Genomic DNA, 24,426 nt, shown 5'->3' with positions numbered 1-24,426 from the left:
GAAACCTGAAGTACGTAAGTCTTCTTGGATCCCCCGTAGTTACACTGGAGTACTTTCCAGTTGCGTTCCTTCCCTAGCTCTTCAATGTAACGCAAAGTCAGATAACATCACCATAGCAAATGGATGGCGATAACAAAGACAGTCCGAAGTGCCGAAACACTGCCTACCTCATGGGAAAACTGGCCGTAATTTTCCAAACGCCAAGTGATTGCGGGTCTGTTGAAAACCACGCTGGGAATTGCGACTGCGGCAGAACAAACAAGTGTTTCCTCCTCCAGCATCTCTCGCAATTAGTCAGATGACCAAACATATAGTAATTAAACACCTACGGCGTAAAGGATTCGAGATGGCAGGTATAGTATGTGTCTTCCGTGACGGCACATACTCCATCATCGCAAGTGTGGGCAGAACTCCCGCGTATCGTCGGAGTACACAATTCACCTACTCATCTCTATCTCCCGTCACTTTTGGCAGGTATGTTCAGTTTTGGCCATAAAGCGCGAGGTTGTGGCACACCATCTCAGGCGCCCCTCATGGAGATGGACTTGGGGAGTGCAGCAAAGCGTCTCCTGGGCCGTACAAAATCCAAAACCATTTGAGTGACTGATCAACAGCATATGGCGTAAGGGCACTGGGATTCCAGTTCCCAAGCCAGGTAAAGATTATGCCTCTGAAAGCTGCCTGTAGGGATGGATAATGGAAGACTTTTGCGGGCCTTCGATGAGCGAGGTTTCTTGACGTGTGTGACGGTCTGCCGTGGATCACAATTCAGGAGGCTGCTCCTCGGCAGTAGCACTTAGTCGCCGTGTTTTATTTTTACCTGGGAATGTCTTAGAACGGTACCTGGTGGTATTTTCACCATAAAACAGAGGGGATTTCGGCGACTTCATGTCCCTCAAGCGTTTTCCGGTTCGTGTATCACGTTCAAAATCATGGAGATCTTTACTGAATGCCGCTCTGTTCGCAGTCGTTCCATCGCTGTGCGTAGACTATCAGCTCTACATTTGAGCTCCAGAATGATGACGGTCCCTGAGTAAAGTGTCAAACGAGTCGAGAGACAGTAGAGAAAACCACAGTTGCACACTTCTATCAACAATGGCGTGAAACCTCAATGCCCACTACATATGCCAGATGGCCTTGTATTTTATAAAAGAAGGTAACTCATTGCATGTCTCATAGCTTTGTTGTTTTTAAGGGAAAGCTGAACATAACTGGTCTGATGACCTTGCTGATTTTCAGGGAAGGTAGAAGATCATGTGTCTGGTGACCATGTTGGTTTTAAAGGTTGGTAGAGCACTACTTTTCTGATGACCTTGTTGTTTTAAGGGAAGGTAGAACATTACATGTCTCATGACCTTGTTATTTCTAACGGAATATAGAACATGACATGTCTGGTGACCTTGTTGTTTCTGAGGGAGGGTAGAAAATTACATGTCTGCTGACCTTATTGTTTTTAAAGGAAGGTAGAACATTATATATCTGGTGACCTTGTTACTTTTGAGGGAATGTAGAACATTACATGTCCGATGACCTTGATGTTTTAAAGAAAGGTAGAATGTTATATGTCTGATTACCTTGTTGTTTTTAGGGAAGGTAGAACATACACGACTGATGACCTCGCTGTTCTGAATAGTTTCCCTGTAGTTAGTGTTGAAACAGGAGAAAGAACGTCACATCTTATTTACAAGTATCTTTATTATATATCAACTCTGTACATGAGATCTGTTCACAGCGGGATCTCGCAGATGAAGGACCGGCGTTCTGCGCAATTGTAGTTCATCAGCAGACCTGTCCTGACAGCAAGGGCGCACTTTTTACCAGCGTTGTTATTCGGGTAACGAGGCCTCCACCAACTGCTGAGTGCAGGCTCACCTGAAACACAGGACACAAGTGTCGTACACTCGATCCATAACACTTTATCTTTCTTCAGATTATCCCAGTTATTTCCGAGGTCACTGGAACACCCCAGGCTCATTTTGGTTTTCGCCTCAGATTTACCGCCAGATGGACTTCCTGACAACACGCGCATTTCTGGATGAAACCATCAACGCAGTATACAGCGGGATTCGAACCTCAGCCTTCATAACCCCCAATGGATTTGGGAATTAGAAGAGCATCCACGTTATCCCCTGTTTCTCGTAAGAGGACACTAAAAGGTCAACCACTGGATCTCACTTGAGACCGTGGTTTGACGACCACGGTTCCTCTTGTTGAGCCTGGCATTTTCCCCACTAAATTCTTGTCAGGCTCCTCTCTCTTATCTTCCTTGTGCGACCTCTCTGGGTCAACACTTGTTCTAGTCCGACACCGACGGCCTTGGGAGTCTTTCATAATCACGACCGTCGTGGGGCTTCTCTATCTTTCCGGTACCTTCAATGGTCTCCCAGTGGTATTCCTATTAAAACAATATTCACTGATGTTCTACTTGACTGCACTGTTAAGCCACCAGTAATCTTATTCTAAAAATAACTTCTATTGATGGCAACAACTTACCACGTGAGCGGTTCGTCAAACTGGTATTACATATTGCTATCATGAAGTCAACCAGGTTCGTGTAAATGAGATCGGAATATGTTCACAGATCCACGAATTGGAGCGATGTCAATTTTATCTACGCCTTTAACAGGCAGCTGAAGCACTTTGTGGAAATTTATAAAGAAGTCTTGGATGTCATCTCGTGCTCCAGTTTTCAATCCGATAACTCTGATGGTACGAAGCTGGTACTTCATGTCGATACGCCGTGTGCTTCCTGCACCTGTACTCTATTACGTGCATTTCCACATTCTGTTCCGCTCTTCTGTATTGAATTGTATTCCCTATCATTACGCACCGCGGTATTTCTATTCTGATTTTATGTACTTATTCTTACAATTCTATTAATAAATAGTCCGTCCCTTATAAGACACAGTCATCGCTTTCGGTATATTTTCAACATTTTCAAGTTTCGTAATTCTTATCCGTGTGTTTTGAGGTTGCGACAACATTGTTGTTTTATTTTCCCGATAAGTACGACCCCGTGGCTAGGGACCATAGAATGCATCTATGGTATTCCCTGCCAATCGTAAGAGGATAACAAAATGCGCCCAAGGAGCTCTTCATTTTGGAGCGCGACGTAGTGACCGTGGGGAAGTTAGCTGAGTCCTGGCATTACTTCCACATAATTTTGTCAGGCTCCTCACTTTCATCTATCCTTGGTTAACTCTCGTTCTTGTCCGACCACGGCGATATTACATTTTCGATACCTGAGGAGACTTTCATCTCCCCCTTCCCTTTCTTTAGCCGACACCTTCATCTCTCGAAGTGTCGACCCTTTTCATTCTTTTGCTCCATTAGTGGATGGCTGCCCAATTTTAGTTCCTCATGAAATACAAATACCACCATACCACCAACAAACATTGAAAATAGTAATAAGTAACAAACGTCATAAAATATTGACCGATCTGCCTCAGAGGCGATGAAGTCTTGTCGCCATAACGTACCACAGTGGTTCGAGTGATTGAATAGGCCAGAGAAGAAGTTGAAGTACATGCTGATGCTCCTCAAACCAAGATCAAATCCACTATGCCTGGAGCACTGTCGTCTGAAGAAGTTGTGGCACTGATTTGTTATACATCAGTTGACCTAAAATGTCCACTTAGTAAGAATCGCGCCGTGCTGTCAGAAACTCACAACATTATAAACGACTAGTGCTGTACGACAAGTAATTGGAAATAAGAACCACACATGTTAATGTATTTATGAAACAAAAGACAGATAGTCGTTACCCCTGGAAGTACTGAACGCTGAAAGGCATAACAGTCTATAATGATAATGTATGTATGTATGTTAATAGTCTTTAATACATACTATGGAGATAACATGGTTTGCATAGTGCAAATGATCCATTCACTGAGAGATAGTATTTAACACTTAACAGTTCGAGATCTTGAAATGTGTAACTGGTGCCAATGATTCCCGTTTCCTCAGAAACTTTGTGTAAGGCAACAGAAGTGCCGTTGTAGCTATGTACATCATCACACGAGGCGATCACTTCGCAGAAATGAGCGTCTGTCTATAATTGTGGAAACATTCTCATTATTTCAATATCGTCCTGAATGACAAACAAAATAGAGATTTAATACATGAAAGATCTGGCCAAGGTATCCTCACAGCCACCGATCTCTAGCACTTGGCGTGCTGGTAGCACCTGGATATCGTAACGTGCCATGCTGTGTTCCACTGAGTAACATCAGAGATAAACAATACTCCTTCATGCGATGGTTTTCTAGGAGGTTCCTTCCCATCTGTAATTTTTCTACTTTCATTGAGCACGCCCACTGACGAAACTATGCCCATCCCGATCTGTCACCCGCAGTGCACATTTTATAACAGACACAAACATATCTAAAGTCAATACAAACCAGTGAACCACCCAAAAGCCAGCCAAAGTGAAGCGATGAGAATCATAATTGCGATGAACGAAATACAAAAAGGCAGAGTGCCAATATCACCCCAGTGGAGTGATAGTGTTAGACCGTACTTGTTAGTGGCTGCAGGGAATACAGTGATGCGAAACGTGCAAGTCGCAGACTCAAAGAGAAACGGAAATTGTAGTAGCTGCAATAAGGAAGCTGAAAAGGGAGCACAGTGACATTCACAACAAATTCGAGCACTTCCTTTTATTATAACTGAGAAGAAACGGGAAGGAGATGGCTTCAAATATCACAAAAATATGAAAATTCAAGCGCACCAGGAAGTAGAAACTGCTTCGGGAGTCGATGATGTGAAGGTGAAGAGAGCAAGTACATATGTATCGATTAGTTAACCTGAGGTCAAGTGAAGACACCGCGGTTCACGGCTAGACGTCATCTGTTCAGAAGAAAACATATCCGGGACCATATCACAGAGACTATTAGAACAGCGAAGTTGGCTTTGGTTGTCTTACTATCGACGATGTCACTACTTGGTCTGAGGTTCAGCAGGTTCCGTAGTCGTTAGCAAGGATATGGATGACATTGCCACACAACTTTCATTCTACGTCTCTGAAGTGTTAGCATCTCAATTTGTAAATTACTGTTCACGTGCGAGTAGAGAGAGACACCATTGAGTTCTTGGCGATTACGACGAAGTTAGGAACACTACGTATCTATTATACTTTCACGACGAGACATGCTGGCAATTTTAATTAATTAATTAATAAGAGCATACAAATGCACATAGGGAAGTGTGGGTGTTTATTCTCTGGTATAATATAGTAGTGTTCTCTTGCGATTCTTGCAACAGAAGAAGTAGTATTTGTCACACAAACTACACGAAGAGTCCTTGTTGGGTTCATGGTATTTTGTATTCTTGCATATTCTGTGGTGGTATCCACGTATCGCCAGGCTTGTCAGTGCAGAACGCACGTCGTGGTTTCCTTTTGTCCATCCTCTATCAATCATGGCTTGTCTCGTCGGAGGGTCAATAATTATTTTCTTGGCTGGTTGATGGCAGCATTAAGTGACATCTCAAGTCCTCATTGAAGGAGGTTCATACGCAAGCCTTGAGGGCGCTTTTTTGCAATTCCGATGGCTCATTTTAGGAAGCGGACTTTTACTTTTTCTATTGTCTCTAGAAATTCCTAGATCAGTTCCAAGTCGTACGTGATAATTGGTACTATTTTAGCGCTGAACAGAGTCATAGCTGTGTTCTTCAGATCGCTCTTTCCCTGATGTGGATCCTGTATGACGTTCCTGATGTCTCTAGAGTTAGTCCTAAGTACTTGTTCCTAGTAATATCTTGTCTTCGGTCGGTAACCTGCCCCTCTTCGAAAAACCATATGTATACTTTTTCCAGGTTTATGACGAATTTGTTGTTTTCAGCTCAAATGTTCAGTTTGTTTAAGGCTTCTTTAAGGTCATTTTCTGTCTGCGAACCTAGGACCATGTCATGAGGATACATATAGAGCGACACCGATTTCAGATTTTCAATGGATTTTCTGCGTCAGATGTGGCAATGTTAAACAGGAGGGGACTAACTGGGTCACCTTGGAGTACTCCATTTGTTTGAAGGATTTCTTTTGATATACTTATCCCCTCGTTTATCGCTACATTGCTTTGTGATAGGAGTTTCCTATGAGTTTTACAATTGCCTTGTCTTCTGTCATGGAGTCCATACTGTTCCTGTCTAACATGTCGAATGCCTTTGTAAAGTCTGTGAAGACTGTAAAGTATTTGCCTTTGGGGAGTCTTAAGCCGCCCAGATGTCTTCTTGTAGACATTTTCTAGCCTGTGAAGGTGATCGTTTCCTTCTTAATCTGAACTGATACTCTTATATTTGATGGTCAGTGAAGTTCGTTTGTCCTTCTGATATTATACTCCAGAGCAATCCCTCGTTATGAGATTGGTTTGTCGGCTTGTCCTTTCCTGTATATCATGTCTTTATTCTAAATTTCCTCCAGTCCTCGGAGATTTTTCCGCTTTGTAGACATTTGCTGAACAAAAAGATCCATATATTTGCAAGGTGTTGTGCACTTCTTGAGACCGAGTAATCCTAATTCCGTTGGTCTGACGATATGACTACCTTATTTAAATCAATAATTTAAAAAGCTCAAGCACAAAACGCACCAAGGAGTTTCTCAGCGGACGTTTACGAACACTTGGTCTTTGTCCACTGTGAGATGCATTCGGTACTTCTCAAAATCTGGTTTCCGTTTTGTCCTCACAAGAAAGTTTTCAGCCCACACAATAGAGAACAGCTCTCCCACATCAGGGAAGCCATCCGGAAGCCATCCGGCTGTAAAATTGTGTGGCCCCACCAGAGAGTAGAAATGACCTCCTATGTGTCTCAGGAGGATGTGATGACCAAACAAGTGCGGTTTTATCCCCACCGGAATTGTTCATCTTCTCTGAGTGCAAACAGTAAGGACAAGGCCACACATTGTACCAATCAGAAATGAGAAAGTCTGCGACAAAACACGGGAATGCGTTTCTGCATTTGAGACTGAGATAAATCAGCATCTTGGAGGAATATAAAGTTCTGGCTATGATGTAAATGAGACCTGGTAATCTGGCAATCTAGAAGTTATAGCTTGCTGCTTGTGAGAACTCTTAAAGTCTGCGAGGGCTCCTCAAACATTTTCACGTGTCAAAGTAAAGACATTCCTGCTCTGGCTCAGCTCAGTAATATCAATGACGCTGATAACGGTGATACGCGTATCCTTCTAGGTAATTCATGGCGATATATCCTGAAACAGAGACAGCAGTTACGTACGGTCTTCATCATTCAAAACCGTTCGTTATAATTATATAGAAATATTGTTTTCGAGATCATCTGAGCGAGTACCGAAAAGTACATTCTAGCCGTGAAAATGGAAATATGGATATTCTAAGCAATTTTCTGGGCCTTGCCTCACGAATTACTTCAAGTGATTCAGAGAAAATAAGGAAATGTTTAGTAATCGGTAAAACACAACGTCAACTATAAATAGAGATCAGAGTAACTGACAGCTGCTGGTCATTGGTAGTGTGCGTGAAGAAGAGAATAATAAAATATGACGACAGGCCGTACATTTAAACAGGAAGCGACACATTCTTATTCACTCGGGCTGTTTGTCTACGAGCTTTACCTGTAATACTTATCGTCGCACATGTGGGTCCTCTTCTCGCCATGAGTGTGTTGGTGATCAAGAAACACCCTGTCCCTGCTAGTTGGTAGTAACATTTATCACTACGAGAACTCCATGACGAGGAATTTTTATTAAATAGGATGTGCATCACTAAATGCCATTCCTTCTTCTACGCGATGCAGGAGCATTCGCACCCATTTCCCAGGTGATCGACCGTCTCATGGTGAGAGATATTTCCAAGGCGTTTTTGACGGCTGCTTCGTTGTTGAACCTCTTTCGTGTCCAACCATGACCCCAGGGTACTGTTGTCGTGTGAGTGACTGCAGTCACGTCCTAGTACTTGAACTATGGGCAACGACTGAGGGGACGAGTAAATTGTACTGAGAGTCGGGAGTAGTATTGGGCACCTCGGACATATTCTGAGTCATGGCCCTCCTTGAGTCGGGAGTAGTATTGAGTACCTCGGACATATTCTGAGTCATGGCCCTCTTTGAGTCGGGAGTAGTATTGAGCACCTCGGACATATTCTGAGTCATGGTCCTCCTTGAGTCGGGAGTAGTATTGAGTACCTCGGACATATTCTGAGTCATGGCCCTCTTTGAGTCGGGAGTAGTATTGAGCACCTCGGACATATTCTGAGTCATGGTCCTCCTTGAGTCGGGAGTAGTATTGAGTACCTCGGACATATTCTGAGTCATGGCCCTCTTTGAGTCGGGAGTAGTATTGAGCATCTCGGACATATTCTGAGTCATGGCCCTCTTTGAGTCGGGAGTAGTATTGAGCACCTCGGACATATTCTGAGTCATGGTCCTCCTTGAGTCTGGAGTGGTTTTTTTTTTGCTAGCGGCTTTACGTCGCACCGACACAGATAGGTCTTATGGCGACGATGGGATAGGAAAGGCCTAGGAGTTGGAAGGAAGCGGCCGTGGCCTTAATTAAGGTACAGCCCCAGCATTTGCCTGGTGTGAAAATGGGAAACCACGGAAAACCATCTTCAGGGCTGCCGATAGTGGGATTCGAACAGTCTGGAGTAGTATTGGGCACCTCGGACATATTCTTAGTCATGGTCCTCCTTGAGTCTGGAGTAGTATTGGGCACCTCGGACATATTCTTAGTCATGGCCCTCCTTGAGTCGGGAGTAGTATTGGGCACCTCGGACATATTCTGAGTCATGGCCCTCTTTGAGTCGGGAGTAGTATTGGGCACCTCTGACATATTCTGAGTCATGGCCCTCTTTGAGTCGGGAGTAGTATTGGGCACCTCGGACATATTCTGAGTCATGGCCCTCTTTGAGTCGGGAGTAGTATTGGGCACATCGGACATATTCTGAGTCATGGCCCTCTTTGAGTCGGGAGTAGTATTGGGCACCTCGGACATATTCTGAGTCATGGCCCTCTTTGAGTCGGGATTAGTATTGGGCACCTCGGACATATTCTGTGTCATGGTCCTCCTTGAGTCGGGAGTAGTATTGGGCACCTCGGACATATTCTGTGTCATGGTCCTCCTTGAGCCGAGAGTAGTATTGGGCACCTCGGACATATTCTGAGTCATGGTCCTCCTTGAGTCGGGAGTAGTATTGGGCACCTCGGACATATTCTTAGTCATGGTCCTCCTTGAGTCTGGAGTAGTATTGAGCATCTCGGACATATTCTTAGTCATGGCCCTCCTTGAGTCGGGAGTAGTATTGGGCACCTCTGACATATCCTGAGTCATGGTCCTCCTTGAGTCGGTAGTAGTATTGGGCACCTCGGACATATTCTGAGTGATGGCCCTCCTTGAGTCGGGAGTAGTATTGGGCACCTTGGATATATCCTGAGTCATGGTCCTCCTTGAGTCGGGAGTAGTATTGAGCACCTCGGACATATTCTGAGTGATGGCCCTCCTTGAGTCGGGAGTAGTATTGGGCACCTTGGATATATCCTGAGTCATGGTCCTCCTTGAGTCGGGAGTAGTATTGGGCACCTCGGACATATTCTGTGTCATGGTCCTCCTTGAGTCGGGAGTAGTATTGGGCACCTCGGACATATTCTGTGTCATGGTCCTCCTTGAGCCGAGAGTAGTATTGGGCACCTCGGACATATTCTGAGTCATGGCCCTCATTGTGCTCAAGAGGCGAGGACTATACAATCAACCATAGGTCGCTAACCTGTCAGAGGAGAGACTCTAACTTGGACTATGTGCAAATAGATTAGCAGCCTGCTTCACATAATTTACCGAGCTGAGAATATTTTAAGCAAGCCGCCGGGAGTAAAGGATTTCCAATTAGTTTTGACAGTGCAGGATTCTTTGGAAGCAAAGAGGTGAAGGAAATGGTATTCGATATTAATCTATCGACCCACAGTAATGGGGAAATCATAACAATTAAAGTAGAAATGGGCGAGTTAGGAAGAGTTAGGAAATACATTATTTCGGCAGGCGGTGATAATGAGGAAGGGATAGGAGGAAATCAAATGCTTTTAACAAGTGTTGAAAAGGGATGGGCAGTGTGTGGGGTACGGAGGGAAAAAGGAAAAAAGTAATGTTTTGGATTAATGTGGTAAAATAGTACTTCCGAGCAAATAATGGTACAGGTGGAAGGAATATAAGAGGAAATATTCATCGTGACGCCGCGAACAACGAAGCTCACAGAGTAATAAGATGAGCCTGGAAAGTTAGTCAAGGTCCTTCTGATTTGACGAAAGCAGTAATTGCACCTATTTATAAGCAAGAGGACTGCTAGAACCATCAAGGTACTTGCACCGGGCAAGGTATTCACTAGTATTTCATGAGGGAGAAACCAATAAATGTCTTATACTCTGTTGGATGAGACCAGTGTGGTTTCAGACCTCAGAGGGGTTTTCATGGTCAGGTCTTCAGTATTCGTCACATAAGTAAAAAGTGCTATGATATGAATAGCAAGTTGTGTTTATGTTTCGTAGATCTAGAGAAGGCATATGACAGAGTAATTCAAGGAAGGATGTCAGCCACACTGAGAGAATACGGGATTAAGCCTAGATTATTGGGAGCAATAAAACTCACTTATGTTGACATTGAAAGTTGATGGTAGAACGAGTTCTTGATTCAAGGTACTTACAGGGGTGGGATATGGCTGCAATCTTCAATGTTGTTGTTCATAGTTTACAAGGATTATCTACTGGAAGGTATAAAGCGCCAGGGATGCTGAAATGTCGTAAGCATTTTGGTGTTAATGGCAGACAGAGCTGAAAGCCTGCAGTCTTATTTCTTGGAATTTGAAATAGGTGCAGTGAGTAGGACATCAGTATTGGCATTACCAAGAATAAAGGGGCTCCCTGGCGGAGGCGGTAAAGGCGTACTCGGTTCGCCCGGAAGGACGTGGGTTCGAATCCCCGTCAGAAAGTCGTAAAATTTCCACTTCGTGACGTGCATATGGCCCTGAGGTTCATTTATCCTACATCAAAAATGAGTACCAGGTTAATTCTTGTGGGAAAAGGCGGCCGGTCGTAGAGCTAACAACTCTACCCCATCAAGTGCCGAGGTTACGAATAGTGGAAGCCTTTACCTTCCACCACTCCCAGGGCCTTCATGGCCTGTACGGAGATGTCTTTGCTTTTTTTTTTACCAAGAATAAAGTCATGTCAGTGGAGAAGAAAGTTTCGAGAACTGAATGTCAGGTCGGAGAGACAAAACTGCAACTTCTCCCAGGAAGCAAGGTGCAGCAAAATTAATGCAGTGAGCTCTGGGATGAAACGGTCTGTTTTCAGGAAACCTTCGCTGTGTGGGAGTGCAACTCTGGATATCTCGTCCATACGCTAGTTGTAATCTACATTGAAATAACGAGAATGAAATCTAGAAACACCGGGTGGGAACAATGACAGAAAGGTACCCAGAATGAGAAGATAAATTTTAAGTGATATATAAGTTCGATGGATGAAGGGGTACTCCGGTGTTGGGGTCGCGTGAGGTGAATGGAGGATGATGGGTTACCTGCGAGAATAACGGAGTCAGCCATCGAGGGTAAGAGCAGCAGAGGAGACCAGGACTCAGTTTCTAATTATTTAAAGACAAGAGGTGTGGAACTAAACAAGGCACAACATTCTATAATGATGATGTCCCTACCATGACCCCAGTGTGTCCTACTCTCTAGTTGGCGTCCGTGATAAACCTGCACGTCTTGGTGCGGCACATAGCCTACTCCTGTCAAAGAACACCGAGAGGTCTGCTCAAGGATTAACGTCCCCATCCGACAGATGAATGTCCTCATACCCTCACTTTGCGACCCTTTCCCTTCATTTAGACATAACTAATATTATTCACTTTATGTTCCAGTAACTACATTCGTATGGTTTGGGAGACGCCAACGTGCCGGAATTTTATCCATCAGGGTTTATTTTATGTGCCAGTAAATCTACGGACATGAGACTGACATACCACCTGACTGAGCGAGGATCGAATTTGCCAAGTTGGGCTCAGAAAGCCTGGGCTACTGAGGGCAGGACTTCTTCATTCGTCCCCTGATTATAGGCAATACGGTGTGCTCACCAGCCAGTGACATCGCTAACTACAGCTAAATGTCGGCTTCTGTTGTTTAATATGACAAATGTCTTCCGTCCGACATTCGGTAATTCATGAGGAGAAGAGAGCTAGAGAGAACTCACCTTTCACAGACACCCAACGATCTTCACCTTCGGGCTTGTAAACTCCCATCCAGGGGCTCCGGCTGACATGCTCTTCCATTGGAGGGAACACCTCTCTTCTCTCCCGTTCACTTTCCGACACCATCAGATCACCTCCGTCTCTCTTGCACTGCTCCCTGGCGTCACTCCAGATCTTCAATTCACTGTACGTCTTATAACAGTTGAAAGCTTCAAACAGTCGGTAACCTGTGGGCAGATAGAACATCACACTTTTATATTTTAGACCATCCTACGGGTGAAAATGATGATCCTTCATTACTTGTCGTACTCTTCGATGCATGACATGGTCAGGAGACACCGTAGCGTACAGAAGAGGAGTTAATGAGATGAAGTGAAGGACGTGAGGTACGATAGCGGAAAAGGAGAGGGTGAAACGCGGTGCCGACATGCAGCCTACTTCGGTCATAAAACAGCAAGCGATTTGCTCAATGCTCAACGTCGCCATCCGTCATAAATGCGACCTATGCCCTCAGTCTAAATGAGCAATGTGGTGGGGTTTGTAATGAATCCAGGCTTCTGTACGCTATCTAGCAGCACCTCTCCCACCCGGCTGGCCAACATTGTGATGGTGAAACTTGTTTCGACCAACGGGACGCCTTAAGCATCTTGCCCAGCAGGCGGACCAGTGCTTCTATCTACGTGATAAACTGATTTGTGCAGCTCATTTCCGGAGCTGGATCGTTCGGAGTATTTTTGAGATGATTTAGCTGTCTTGGAAACAGCCAGCTCTCTTCGTATTCCGGAGATGTGAAAAATTAATAATCAAGAACATCACCGTCGTATTTCCTGTACATGGTCATGGATACTTAAATATGTGTGGCGCATCTGAAAGTACACACAGGGAACAAACATGAAACCAGAGCATGATATACCAACTGATCTTCTTTTTTCTGAGGTAAATGCTTATTAATAAGAAAACCTTCACTTGTAATGATTCAGAGTGAAACATATTTCCTTCTTTAAGCTTTAGCTCGTGTAATATCAACGTCCATGCTCCTTCTTCCACTCAAACTTTGCACTATGGCAGCAGTAGCACGATCATTTAAGGCCCTTCACTCAAATGTGCTTCGGTAGGCAAAGTGGCGGTAAGTCGTGATGATTAAGCGGTGCCGAAAACCACTGGGTGATTTTGTTTTAAAAGAAGGGAATCCAAGGCAATGCATTCCTTTCTTAACTTTCAGTTGATATTTCTTTAACATTGTATAGAATATAATTATTTCCTATTCTTGTTGTTTTATGTTCAGATTCGGAATTTTTATAGACACATCAGTCCGCGTGGAATGTCCCTTCCCTTGAGAGTTACGTTTCCTAACTGTCCTCCGGAGAAATTCCATCGATATCCGTAAATTACTTTACTTTTATCAAGAAGTAATGCTACAAATTGGTATCACAGATACAAACAAATTATGAGTCGGATGTGTGTCTTTTCCTCGGACAGCCTTCTCCCACTGCTCTAAATGGCTACCTGAAGATGATCGGTTATGTGTACGAAACATGCGGCACTGTCTTCAAGCGCAGTAAGACATAACTCAAGACGCATTATGTATTAATGACTTCCTCTTGAATTTAGTTGCATTTCCCCTGTTTTGTTGCCACCTCCATTTGCTCACTATTAATAACTCTGGAGCCGCCTAAATCAACATTAATCACTCATTAGAGGGGGCTTTTCTCCAACTGCAACGTTTCTACTATGTACAGTATTTCCAATAGTTGCGGGCAATAGAACCACTAGAATGTGGTCCACATTGGAATTCTTAAAAGTGAACGACATATTACTAACTTCATCATTTGTACAACTTTTAGTTAAATTACACGAGACATTATTTTACAATATTTTAAAAGTTAAATCTCAGCGGTTGGCAACACTGCATTTATGAGTATTTCTACCTCATTACACCTTGATTAGTCACAAAATGCAGCTATTTTGTGTTGGCCTGCGAGACCCATGTTATACATTAGTGTAGAATAAACGAGCACTCACACAAAACAGGAGCACATATGACAGTCAGTAAAACTGAGAACATCAGCACTGATCAACGGCATCCACACTTGGGAAGAACCGTCGTTCTCAGACCGAATTATGAGAATACTGTGAAAGAAAACAAAGTCCAGGTCATGTCGCCTTAGAACGTCCTGAACCCGCACATATTGTGCCACTCACCGGAAAGGCATCCGCAGTTGTACCAAGTAAAGTAATGAGAGTTACCGAGCGCAAGAGATAAATGGAGAACTTCTGCTTGACCACTGTCTGCCTCAAGGTCTATAAAGATCTTCCACATGTTCTCCACGTGCCCAAGGAACCGCGAGGGAAGAATGGAATAACTGACAGAGGGATGACCTATAATTCAAACTTCAGCAAGTTTTATATACAAAAATTTCACAAGATTCACGTGTCTCTTGATTTAATATTTCAGAAAAATGTCTTGATAATTATTCTTTTCATACGTAATATTGATCATCTTTATGTTTGTGTAATTAAAATTGAAACATGGCGTGACATGCGTCACTGGTGTGTAACCATTCAGGGTTCTGTGAGAGGGTGCATGTGACTTTAGGGTCTTCAAAAGGACTAATTCTCTTTAGGGAGACATTAACAGTTATCCGCGTTGACGTTATGTTCACTGAAATGTATGGTGAAAGAGAAGTTGTAGCAATTACAAGTTTCGATCGAATCGTCACATACGACTTAAGTCAGAAAATGATGTTCTGAGAAAAACACGATCAAAGTTTTAGAATCTCAGCCAAACGAACACGCATATATACCGGCTATTATTTTGAAGTTATATCACTAGTATAATTCTTTTCTAGGGTTAGTATGTATTTACTTTAACTCGAAATATTGTTTATTTAGTACATATGTTTAATCACAAAAGCAATCAATAAAGTAACTGTTATGGCACCTCGCCCAATTACTCTGTCATTTTGATGAAGGCGGTGCCCTTCAGAGTTTTTCTTAATGTTAATATTATTTAGTCAGCGAATCTACCAAAAGGGCACTTTGCTACCTCCTGCCTTTGGTGTATTTATCAATGTTAAACTTTTTCTTTAATTAACTGCTATTGGCATTTTACCAGTTTTTCTCTCTCGTTATAACAGAGGCTGTGCCTCCAACAAAAATTATCAAATGTAAAATTTATGCAGCGCAGGTTTTGACAAATTGCAAGTCATTGAATTAAACTTAACCTGGCAACATTTCATGTAAAAATATTATCCTCTGTTTTTTGTCAGACATATAAAACGACTTGTTTTCAGGTGGTGTTGTAAGGCTTTCGACTTATTTACTATTCAATTATTCATGTGAAAAAAATGTCAGTGATAAAACATTTTTTGTAAACTAAGTGATAATTTTAAATCTGTGGTTCTGACATCCTTTCTCTCCAGTGGATCCCCCAGGGGTTTTGTTTCCTATTTCAGTCAAAAACACCTACAAGTTGAATTCTCCATTCGAGGAACGGTTACAATCCTAATCTGTACTGTTCGCAGCTCTCAAGGGCGCCCCGAACAAGTTGAGGAGGGAGACGAGCCTTTCTCTGAGAGTCCTGTGGAGTTCAGCAAGAACTGATAAGGATGGTTACTAAATTTTGTACGTTTGCAATTCACCTGGAAACAAAATGTAAGTATGGATTCCTGGTAGTTTTATTGAAGTAGTTTCCAGTTGCTTTCCTGCCCAAAATCGTGAATCTATCTTAGATAATGATATAATGACTGCGTGCCGTAGGAAAGAGCCATAAACGGGAAGGTGCCTTACTAAATGTGCACATCCAGATATTTGTCTCATGCAAAACTGAGAAGCCACGGAATCACCTTAAGGGTTGTCGAACCCACAACCTCTACGTGATAGTATCATCGGCTCGCGTGTGGGGCCGCTGTGCTGTACGCTGCGATATGTGGAACACTCACCGGGTCCCGCCTTCACTTCGGACCCAAGACGCTCTCATTTCTCATATTCTCTCTACTCGTGCACTCGCTCTGCAGACTGCTGCTCCAAGCAAACACCTACACAGTAACTGCAGGGTGAGTACTTTATCTGTGGAACGTGGAATACAACGATTAAGAGCTTTACTTTTCTACCTGAACAAACTAGATCAAAATCTCCAAGAAACACATGTACGTTCGTCTCAAGTACACCACTCATAGATAATCTGATTAACTTCTTGAGAGTTTATCACTCACCTGAATGAGGACAGGACCTTGGTTTCGTAGCAGTAGTAGTAGCTGTAGTAGTAGTAGTAGTAGTAGTAGTAGTTGGAGTAGTAGACGTAGCTGGAGTTCTTGTAGTAGCAGCTGTAGTAGTAGTACTAGCTGGTGTGGTAGTAGTTGGAGTAGTGGTAATAGTAGTAGTCGGTGGAGTAGTAGCAGTCGGTGCAGTAGTAGTAGTTGGTGTAGTAGTAGTAGTAGTAGTAGTAGTAGTATTAGCTGGTGTAGTAGTAGTTGGAGCAGTGGTAATAGCAGTAGTCGGTGGAGTAGTGTAAGCTGGTGTAGTAGTTGCAGGTGTGACTGGCTTCATATATTGAGACGTCGAAGTACCTGGAACAAAAATACGCATGAAATATGCAATTTCTGATAAATAATAATCCTGAAAATCTATCGCAAACTGTGCAAATAAAATCCGTATGGAATCATTTTACGGTCTCCGACAAGGCCTACTTCAGATTATGGTTATGTTCAAAAAATCGCCTGTACCAAGATTATTAAAATAGTGCGTGTGTCTCTTACTTGTAATGATTCTATTTTGTCCAGTTGAAACACTACTCATCATGATAATGCCGCTCCAGAAAGGTGTATATGGTTTGTTGTATCATTCAAGAAAGTAAAGAAAGGTTAGATTCCTTACATAGGTCCTTTTGAACAGAATCACGAGTTTAAGAAGGAGGAGGTTGATTTTGATTTGATGACAAATAAAGATAAGTTGTTTACACTTTATATTATTACTGTATTTTCAAAGCAGAGTCATACAGAAACGGACTTGATATAATTTAGATCTCCTACACACATGGCATTCATTCCAGAAGGAAACTCAGTTTGACAGCCAGATCTAAATTGCCTATTGATGCCACGCTTTCCACATCGCTGATTACCTAATGAAATATTTCCGCGTCTGCATCAATTCATCAGTACCTGTACACCGCAAAGAGATGAGCCCTATACCTAGAACTTAATGTTTCTCATATTTAGCTTTTCTATACCATAAAAATACTTCTTCCGCCGGTATAAATACTCCCCCAGCTATCGATTTGATCCCATCTCCACAAAAACACTCCAGTTTTGGAAGACATCCATTACGTCACTTCTCAACCATGAAACAATTCCTTATACAATATCTGGTAAATATGAATCTTATAACCACCATGTCCACGTACTTTCACTTCCGCTGCCTAGTCCGCCACGTATCCTTTCTAAACAACACACGCACTCCCAGTCCCCCCCACATAAATACCCCTTAGTTTCATTTATATTACCCTCTCCTAGAAAGTATCCCACTGATAATAACCTCCTCTCCATTCAACTTCATAACAGATCCCACACTATGTCGTACGTTGTTCGTACCAACATAGAAAACTACCACACCCTCTCCCCATCGTCTGTCTTAACGTAATTCCTCTACCTTGGTTCCCTTTCCTCCGTGCACTTTCTCCCCGAGCCTAACTATGGAGTCCTCGATGACCAGAGTCTCGACCTCACTTACTTCATTATATCCGCTTCCCCACTAGTTTCAATAGTCTTCCCTGATGTTTACAGACCATCCCTTCTCCTCCACCATGTTTCACCCCCTCTTCCCCTCCTTCTACTGTACCTTTTCTCTTAACCCCACATTCCTGAAACAAGTTCATTTCCCCCCATATCCCTCTGTGTTTACCAGCGGTTACTCACGGATACCCTAGTGATAACTGCCCTTGACTTTATCCCTTTGCCCTCAGTTTCCTCCCCCTTAAACTATTAGCATATCTGTCTTTCAGAACTTCTCCTCCCACCGCACCCTGTACATTGTTCCTGTTCTCTGTCAGCAGCCTAAACACTTTTTCATACTTATCCCATATCTCCCTCCCGTCACCTGCTCTTTGTTTGGGCTATGATCGTCCAATCTCACCTTAAACCCCGTAGAGTTACGGTTAGCACAATTACTTGCAAAGCACGTGGTTTACGCTTTTTCCCACTACTTTGAGAAATGTAATGTTGGCAGGACAGCAGGTAGGTAGTTAAATATGATCACCTCGATTAGGAGTGCTGCTGGAAAGAACTGCATAACCTCGCAAAAGGACACGAGTTCCCATTATTACCAAAAGCATTCTTCTGTAACACCACATTTCAAAGGCCTCTACTCTATTTCTCTACTTAGCATGACTCTAACGTTACAGACAAATACTTCGGCAAACGACGGCCTGAATTGTATATTTATGCTGAGTAGAATGTTTCATATATATTTCAGTTATATTTAGCAAATATTCTTCTTCGGTAAATGAACGGATAGTTTCTCCTTTAGTTCGTTATGTTACTTCTTAGCCACCCAATTTCCTCCACTACCTTTATGAGTACATTTCTTAGTCTTATATCACTTGCTTCACCTGACCTTATCTACTACATTCAACTGCCCTTGACATCCTCCAACAATGACGTTCCTCCATATCCAATACTGCCTGCTCTATATACACTTTTAACTGAAGGAGAGGCAGACCACGCACCTGCCTCGCTCGCTGACCTCTGCAGTTTGTGTTACTCTTCGTTCCCTGTAATTCCAATCCTCTCAAGCATTTCAGAACACCTAGTCCCGTAGACAATATCGAATAGGGAGGAGACAGACGCAGGCACGTTCCCTAGCTGATTGCCCCTGGACACGGAGGAGATACCGCCCACAAACACTGCAGTCCTACTTCTTTGGGGTAAGGAACACCGAGTGTGAATGAGAGTTCTATGACAACGATGAGGAACTACAACTCTTGGACTTACCGTATACTGGTGGATGTACAGAGGTCACCGAAACAAGCTGCTCAATTTCACTGCTTGGTGGACATTCACGGCTAATTCCCATTGGTTCTCCGTCGATGTCAATCGCCGTGTATCAACCTGTAAAGAATATTGAACTCTTAAGACATAGAAAATTATAGCCCACATTCAATTCACAATCCACTATAATTCCAAGGTGAGTATGAAGCACCCATTTGAAACAACCCTTCCTACTCACATTCATGTTTCCTTCCTCGCACGTCACATGAGATGCCATTATGCCCAACTACCACACTACACAACCACAATTGGTGCTTTACTCGGAGTTTCGCCGCACCATATAGTGGCAATCGGAGCCGTAACTTACGGAAAACCTATAACGTACTCCCAGAGATGCTGTTTGTTCGTTATTCTTAGATATTACTAAAACATCCCAGTTTCATTTAATTCGGTACAATTGTTCGTGTGTTTTAGAACTGAATGTTTAAAGCACGGAATTTCGGTATTTCTTGACATCATTCTCGTGCTGTAAAAAGAGACAATATGTCCAGAAAGAAATTCATTTATCAAACGAGACTTCTGATGTCTCCAAGCCCAGCTTCAGTGACCATAGTTTCGAGATAAAGGAAGTGGAGTGGACGAAATCACAATCAGATATCAGAGTGAATATAACGGAGAGATTCAGGGATCGGTTCGGGAATTCGGCACCGAAGACGTAGATGCGTTTCCAGGCAGTGCAGCAGTAGATATGAGATGGCTGGACTACTTCTTACAGCTCCAGGCAGTGTAGCAGTAGATATGACCTGGCTGGACTACTTTCTATGGCTCCAGGCATTGTAGCAGTAGAGATGGCCTGGCTGGACTACTTCGTACGGCTCCAGGCATTGTAGCAGTAGATATGACCTTGCTGGACTACTTCCTATGGCTCCAGGCATTGTAGCAGTAGAGATGGCCTGGCTGGACTACTTCGTACGGCTCCAGGCATTGTAGCAGTAGATATGACCTTGCTGGACTACTTCCTATGGCTCCAGGCATTGTAGCAGTAGAGATGGCCTGGCTGGACTACTTCCTATGGCTCCAGGCAGTGTAGCAGTAGATATGACCTGGCTGGACTACTTCCTATGGCTCCAGGCAGTGTAGCAGTAGACATGACCTGGCTGGACTACTTCGTACGGCTCCAGGCAGTGCAGCAGTAGATATGACCTGGCTGGACTACTTCGTACGGCTCCAGGCAGTGTAGCAGTAGAGATGACCTGGCTGGACTACTTCCTATGGCTCCAGGCAGTGCAGCATTAGATATGAACTGGCTGGACTACTTTCTATGGCTCCAGGCAGTGAAGCAGTAGACATGACCTGGCTGGACTATTTCGTACGGCTCCAGGCAGTGTAGCAGTAGAGATGACCTGGCTGGACTACTTCCTATGGCTCCAGGCAGTGTAGCAGTAGATATGACCTGGCTCGACTACTTCTTACTGCTCCAGGCAGTGTAGCAGTAGATATGACCTGGCTCGACTAATTCTTACGGCTCCAGGCAGTGTAGCAGTAGATATGACCTGGCTCGACTACTTCTTACGGCTCCAGGCAGTGTAGCAGTAGACATGACCTGGCTGGACTACTTCGTACGGCTCCAGGCAGTGTAGCAGTAGACATGACCTGGCTGGACTACTTCCTATGGCTCCAGGCAGTGTAGCAGTAGATTTGACCTGGCTGGACTACTTCCTATGGCTCCAGGCAGTGTAGCAGTAGAGATGACCTGGCTGGACTACTTCGCACTACTCCAGGCAGTGTAGCAGTAGATATGACCTGGCTGGACTACTTCCTATGGCTCCAGGCAGTGTAGCAGTAGAGATGACCTGGCTGGACTACTTCTTACGGCTCCAGGCAGTGTAGCAGTAGACATGACCTGGCTGGACTACTTCCTATGGCTCCAGGCAATGTAGCAGTAGATATGACCTGGCTGGACTACTTCGTATGGCTCCAGGCATTGTAGCAGTAGATATGACCTGGCTGGACTACTTCCTATGGCTCCAGGCAGTGTAGCAGTAGACATGACCTGGCTGGACTACTTCCTATGGCTCCAGGCATTGTAGCATTAGATATGACCTGGCTGGACTACTTTCTATGGCTCCAGGCATTGTAGCATTAGATATGACCTGGCTGGACTACTTCATATGGCTCCAGGCATTGTAGCATTAGATATGACCTGGCTGGACTACTTCCTATGGCTCCAGGCATTGTAGCATTAGACATGACCTGGCTGGACTACTTCCTATGGCTCCAGGCATTGTAGCATTAGATATGACCTGGCTGGACTACTTCCTATGGCTCCAGGCAGTGTAGCAGTAGATATGACCTGGCTGGACTACTTCGTACGGCTCCAGGCAGTGTAGCAGTAGATATGACCTGGCTGGACTACTTCGTACGACTCCAGGCAGTGTAGCAGTAGATACGACCTGGCTCGACTACTTTTTACGGCTCCAGGCAGTGTAGCAGTAGATATGACCTGGCTGGACTACTTCGTACGGCTCCAGCCAGTGTAGCAGTAGTTATGACCTGGCTCGACTACTTTTTACGGCTCCAGGCAGTGTAGCAGTATATGACCTGGCTGGGCTTATTCTTACTACTCAAGGCAATATTGCACTAGATATCGATTGGCAGGACTTCTTCATTAAACCCAAGACTGCGGCAGTCTCCACTTCCACGGATCTCTTTTTTTTTCCTCAGGGTCTCCATCTGGGCCGGACAAACCTTTCAGACTTCATCGTGAATCAGGGGGGAACCGTTACGAGATATTTCCGGCCAGACCGATGTTCCTGGAATGATTTCTTAAAGGAAAGGTCTAGTTTCTACTTTATTTATTTTCCATAAACCCACAACCTGTGTGTTACCGTTATTATATTATTTAACAAGTTCAGTGCGGGATTAACATAGGCTGTTGTCACAAAGACAAACTGTGTGAAATGTCTGTGAAATATAAATTCAGTTAACTACTAAGTTCTAGCGCCTCCTGTGACGACCTCTCGAACTAGCTGGCTGATTGTCTTGGGTCAAGCGTATTAGCAACATGCAGATATTATTTTAAACACGGGACTTTTTTCCCAGCAATAACAACACAATCGTGAGTAATTACGTCTGCTATGAGTTACTCCACTTTCTTAAGCCGTTAGTGCAAAGCAGGTTAGTGTTTGATGCACTATGATATCAAGGACATATTAGATTACTTCCGCAAACTGTACTGTGGTTTGAAATTTGGTTGAAATTTGAATGGTGCATGCAAATATTTATTATACACAGCAATAAGTTACGTGTATTAATCACATACAATATTATCCATCCAACACGGAAACACAACTCTGAATTTGATAATACACGGTACCGTTATTATCCAGTGTCCACTGGTGTTCCTGTGGCCATGCACAGACAGGTCCAACTTCGAGCCCACAGACGATGCACAGTGGTCTGTGCTCGCCAGTGAAACTGCTAGCGTCAGGGGCAAGAGAACCTGGAACAAGTACAGAGTTCAACAGTTAACTGTGACTAAAATTACAGCCTAAAGGAGGTTATGACATAAAATATGGCACTTCAATGCAGAGTACTAATTTCAGCTTCATTCGCTATCTATCCTCAGTCAAACAAACACATTACCTTAGATCGTCAGCCCCGCTTGAAAACTTTGATGGTCAGTTAAGAAAACAGCCCGCAATATTTTACTGTGTAAATTAACCGTCCGCTTCCCTTTACAATTGTAAGTATTCTGACAGGATTTATTAACATGTTCCTAAGTATTCGTTAATTATTGTGACGAGAGCTTCATGAACTTGGTTCTAAGTACATGCTAAATGATCTGACCATTCCACAGCCCTTGATACATTTTCCTCTGTCGTGGCCAATATTCCTATAACGGAGCCTTGAAAACTGCAGCCCCGACTAGTCCAAGTAACGAGTGCCTTGTGCAGAGACTCACTGTAGTTAGGGACAATGGCTGGAACGTGAACCATCAAGTTGAAATGTAGAATGAGGAGCTCGAAATCTCTGATACTTTACAACATATCTGCGTCTATCACAGTCTGATGACCCGCAGGCTTGCCTTTACAAATTGGAAAGACATAATTCACAAAAAGAAGCCGTAGCTTCCAAAGCACATTACCTAGGTCGGGTCTCGAATCGAGAAGTTCACTTAACATTTGGGTTTAAAAAAGGTACTCAGAATCGGTAGGAGCAGTTGCTCCTAGTTTTACATTAGACGGGGCTTGAACCTCCAATTTTAGTTCACAATGATTTTACAATACGCCCGTTGTCGGGGCTGTAAAGTACGTTACACAGACCCTTAAAGCAGAAGGGGTGTATTACATAATTAGTCATACCTGGTTATCCTCTCTGTATTAGTGGAACCAAACAACAGAGGATGGGACCTTCATGAATTTTAGGGAAATGCGGACACACTAACTGTTACAAGCTTACTAAAATTTCTAAATCCTCCCGAGTTTCACACGCATAATTTTCACATAATTACATTTCTGCAATACCTTGTTAATTACCTGCTCCCCCGTCTCCTCTCCCTTATTACACACACAAGTCAATCAGTACCAGACACATTTAAATATAGTATTAGCCGATGTTTCCTGAAGGATTTACTTTCATACATTTTGAGTGAATAATCAATTTAATATTATATCATTTGATGGGCTGATTGAATTTGTTACGGAGATTTCCGTGGTAGTTAGAGGTGAAAGAAGGTGCTGGGATGAATAGGTCTCAACTTACGAGATTAAAGTTAATTTAAATTTAACAAGGTTATATTTTCTTTTCAAGATCAATAAATTACAAGTGTAACAGCTATTCGGTAGCATATCAACCAATTAAGAATGTACAATTACAGTTTGCTACAGGATTTGGGCTTCGAGCCCCAGACTCACAATTCTTGAGCAATTAGCCCAACTTTACCCAAATACAAGGTTTGACAAAGGGGCGGAAAACCCCAATCATGCCCGGGAGCACTTGCTCCCAATTACCCAGTAAAGCCTGCTCGAGGCACACAGAAACCAAATTTAAGAAAGAGCAACCCGCTCTCAAAGTTCATTCCCATCAACGGCCACACCAAACTCCACCTTCAAGCTGTCCTCCGGACACATAAAAACAGGGGTAAAAATACCCAACCTACTGAGGCCTATTCAGTAAAGAAACAGGACAATGACATGGCCCCAAAATACCAACTTGAGTGGAGGCGTACTCAGCACTCCTAAT

The 24,426-nt window shown here is 43.5% G+C and overlaps 1 protein-coding gene across 1 annotated transcript; it reads right to left on the bottom strand.

The window, feature by feature from the left end:
- Window positions 1-1,726: 1,726 nt before the first annotated feature.
- Window positions 1,727-17,003, bottom strand: LOC137503354 (mucin-7-like). Its single transcript, XM_068230911.1, has 3 exons — window positions 16,414-17,003; window positions 12,202-12,426; window positions 1,727-1,872 (listed from the first exon to the last, which is right to left on the bottom strand). Exons 1-3 carry the CDS (start codon window positions 16,784-16,786, stop codon window positions 1,727-1,729), a joined length of 744 nt encoding a protein of 247 aa, XP_068087012.1. The 5' UTR covers window positions 16,787-17,003.
- Between the last annotated feature and the right edge of the window lie 7,423 nt (window positions 17,004-24,426).

Source organism: Anabrus simplex, chromosome X, assembly GCF_040414725.1.
Source record: "Anabrus simplex isolate iqAnaSimp1 chromosome X, ASM4041472v1, whole genome shotgun sequence".
NCBI lineage: Eukaryota > Metazoa > Arthropoda > Insecta > Orthoptera > Tettigoniidae > Anabrus > Anabrus simplex.
The sequence above is the reverse complement of the archived record's forward strand: the minus strand, read 5'-3'. Positions and strand labels throughout refer to the sequence as shown.

Excerpts from the sequence above, each read along its gene's own strand:
- LOC137503354 (XM_068230911.1), bottom strand. The coding sequence starts at position 16,786 with ATGCGTATTTTTGTTCCAGGTACTTCGACGTCTCAATATATGAAGCCA. Across the intron at positions 12,427-16,413 it reads AAGGTCCTGTCCTCATTCAG|GTTACCGACTGTTTGAAGCT; the intron begins GTGAGTGATAAA and ends ATCTGCCCACAG. Across the intron at positions 1,873-12,201 it reads TCGTTGGGTGTCTGTGAAAG|GTGAGCCTGCACTCAGCAGT; the intron begins GTGAGTTCTCTC and ends CCTGTGTTTCAG.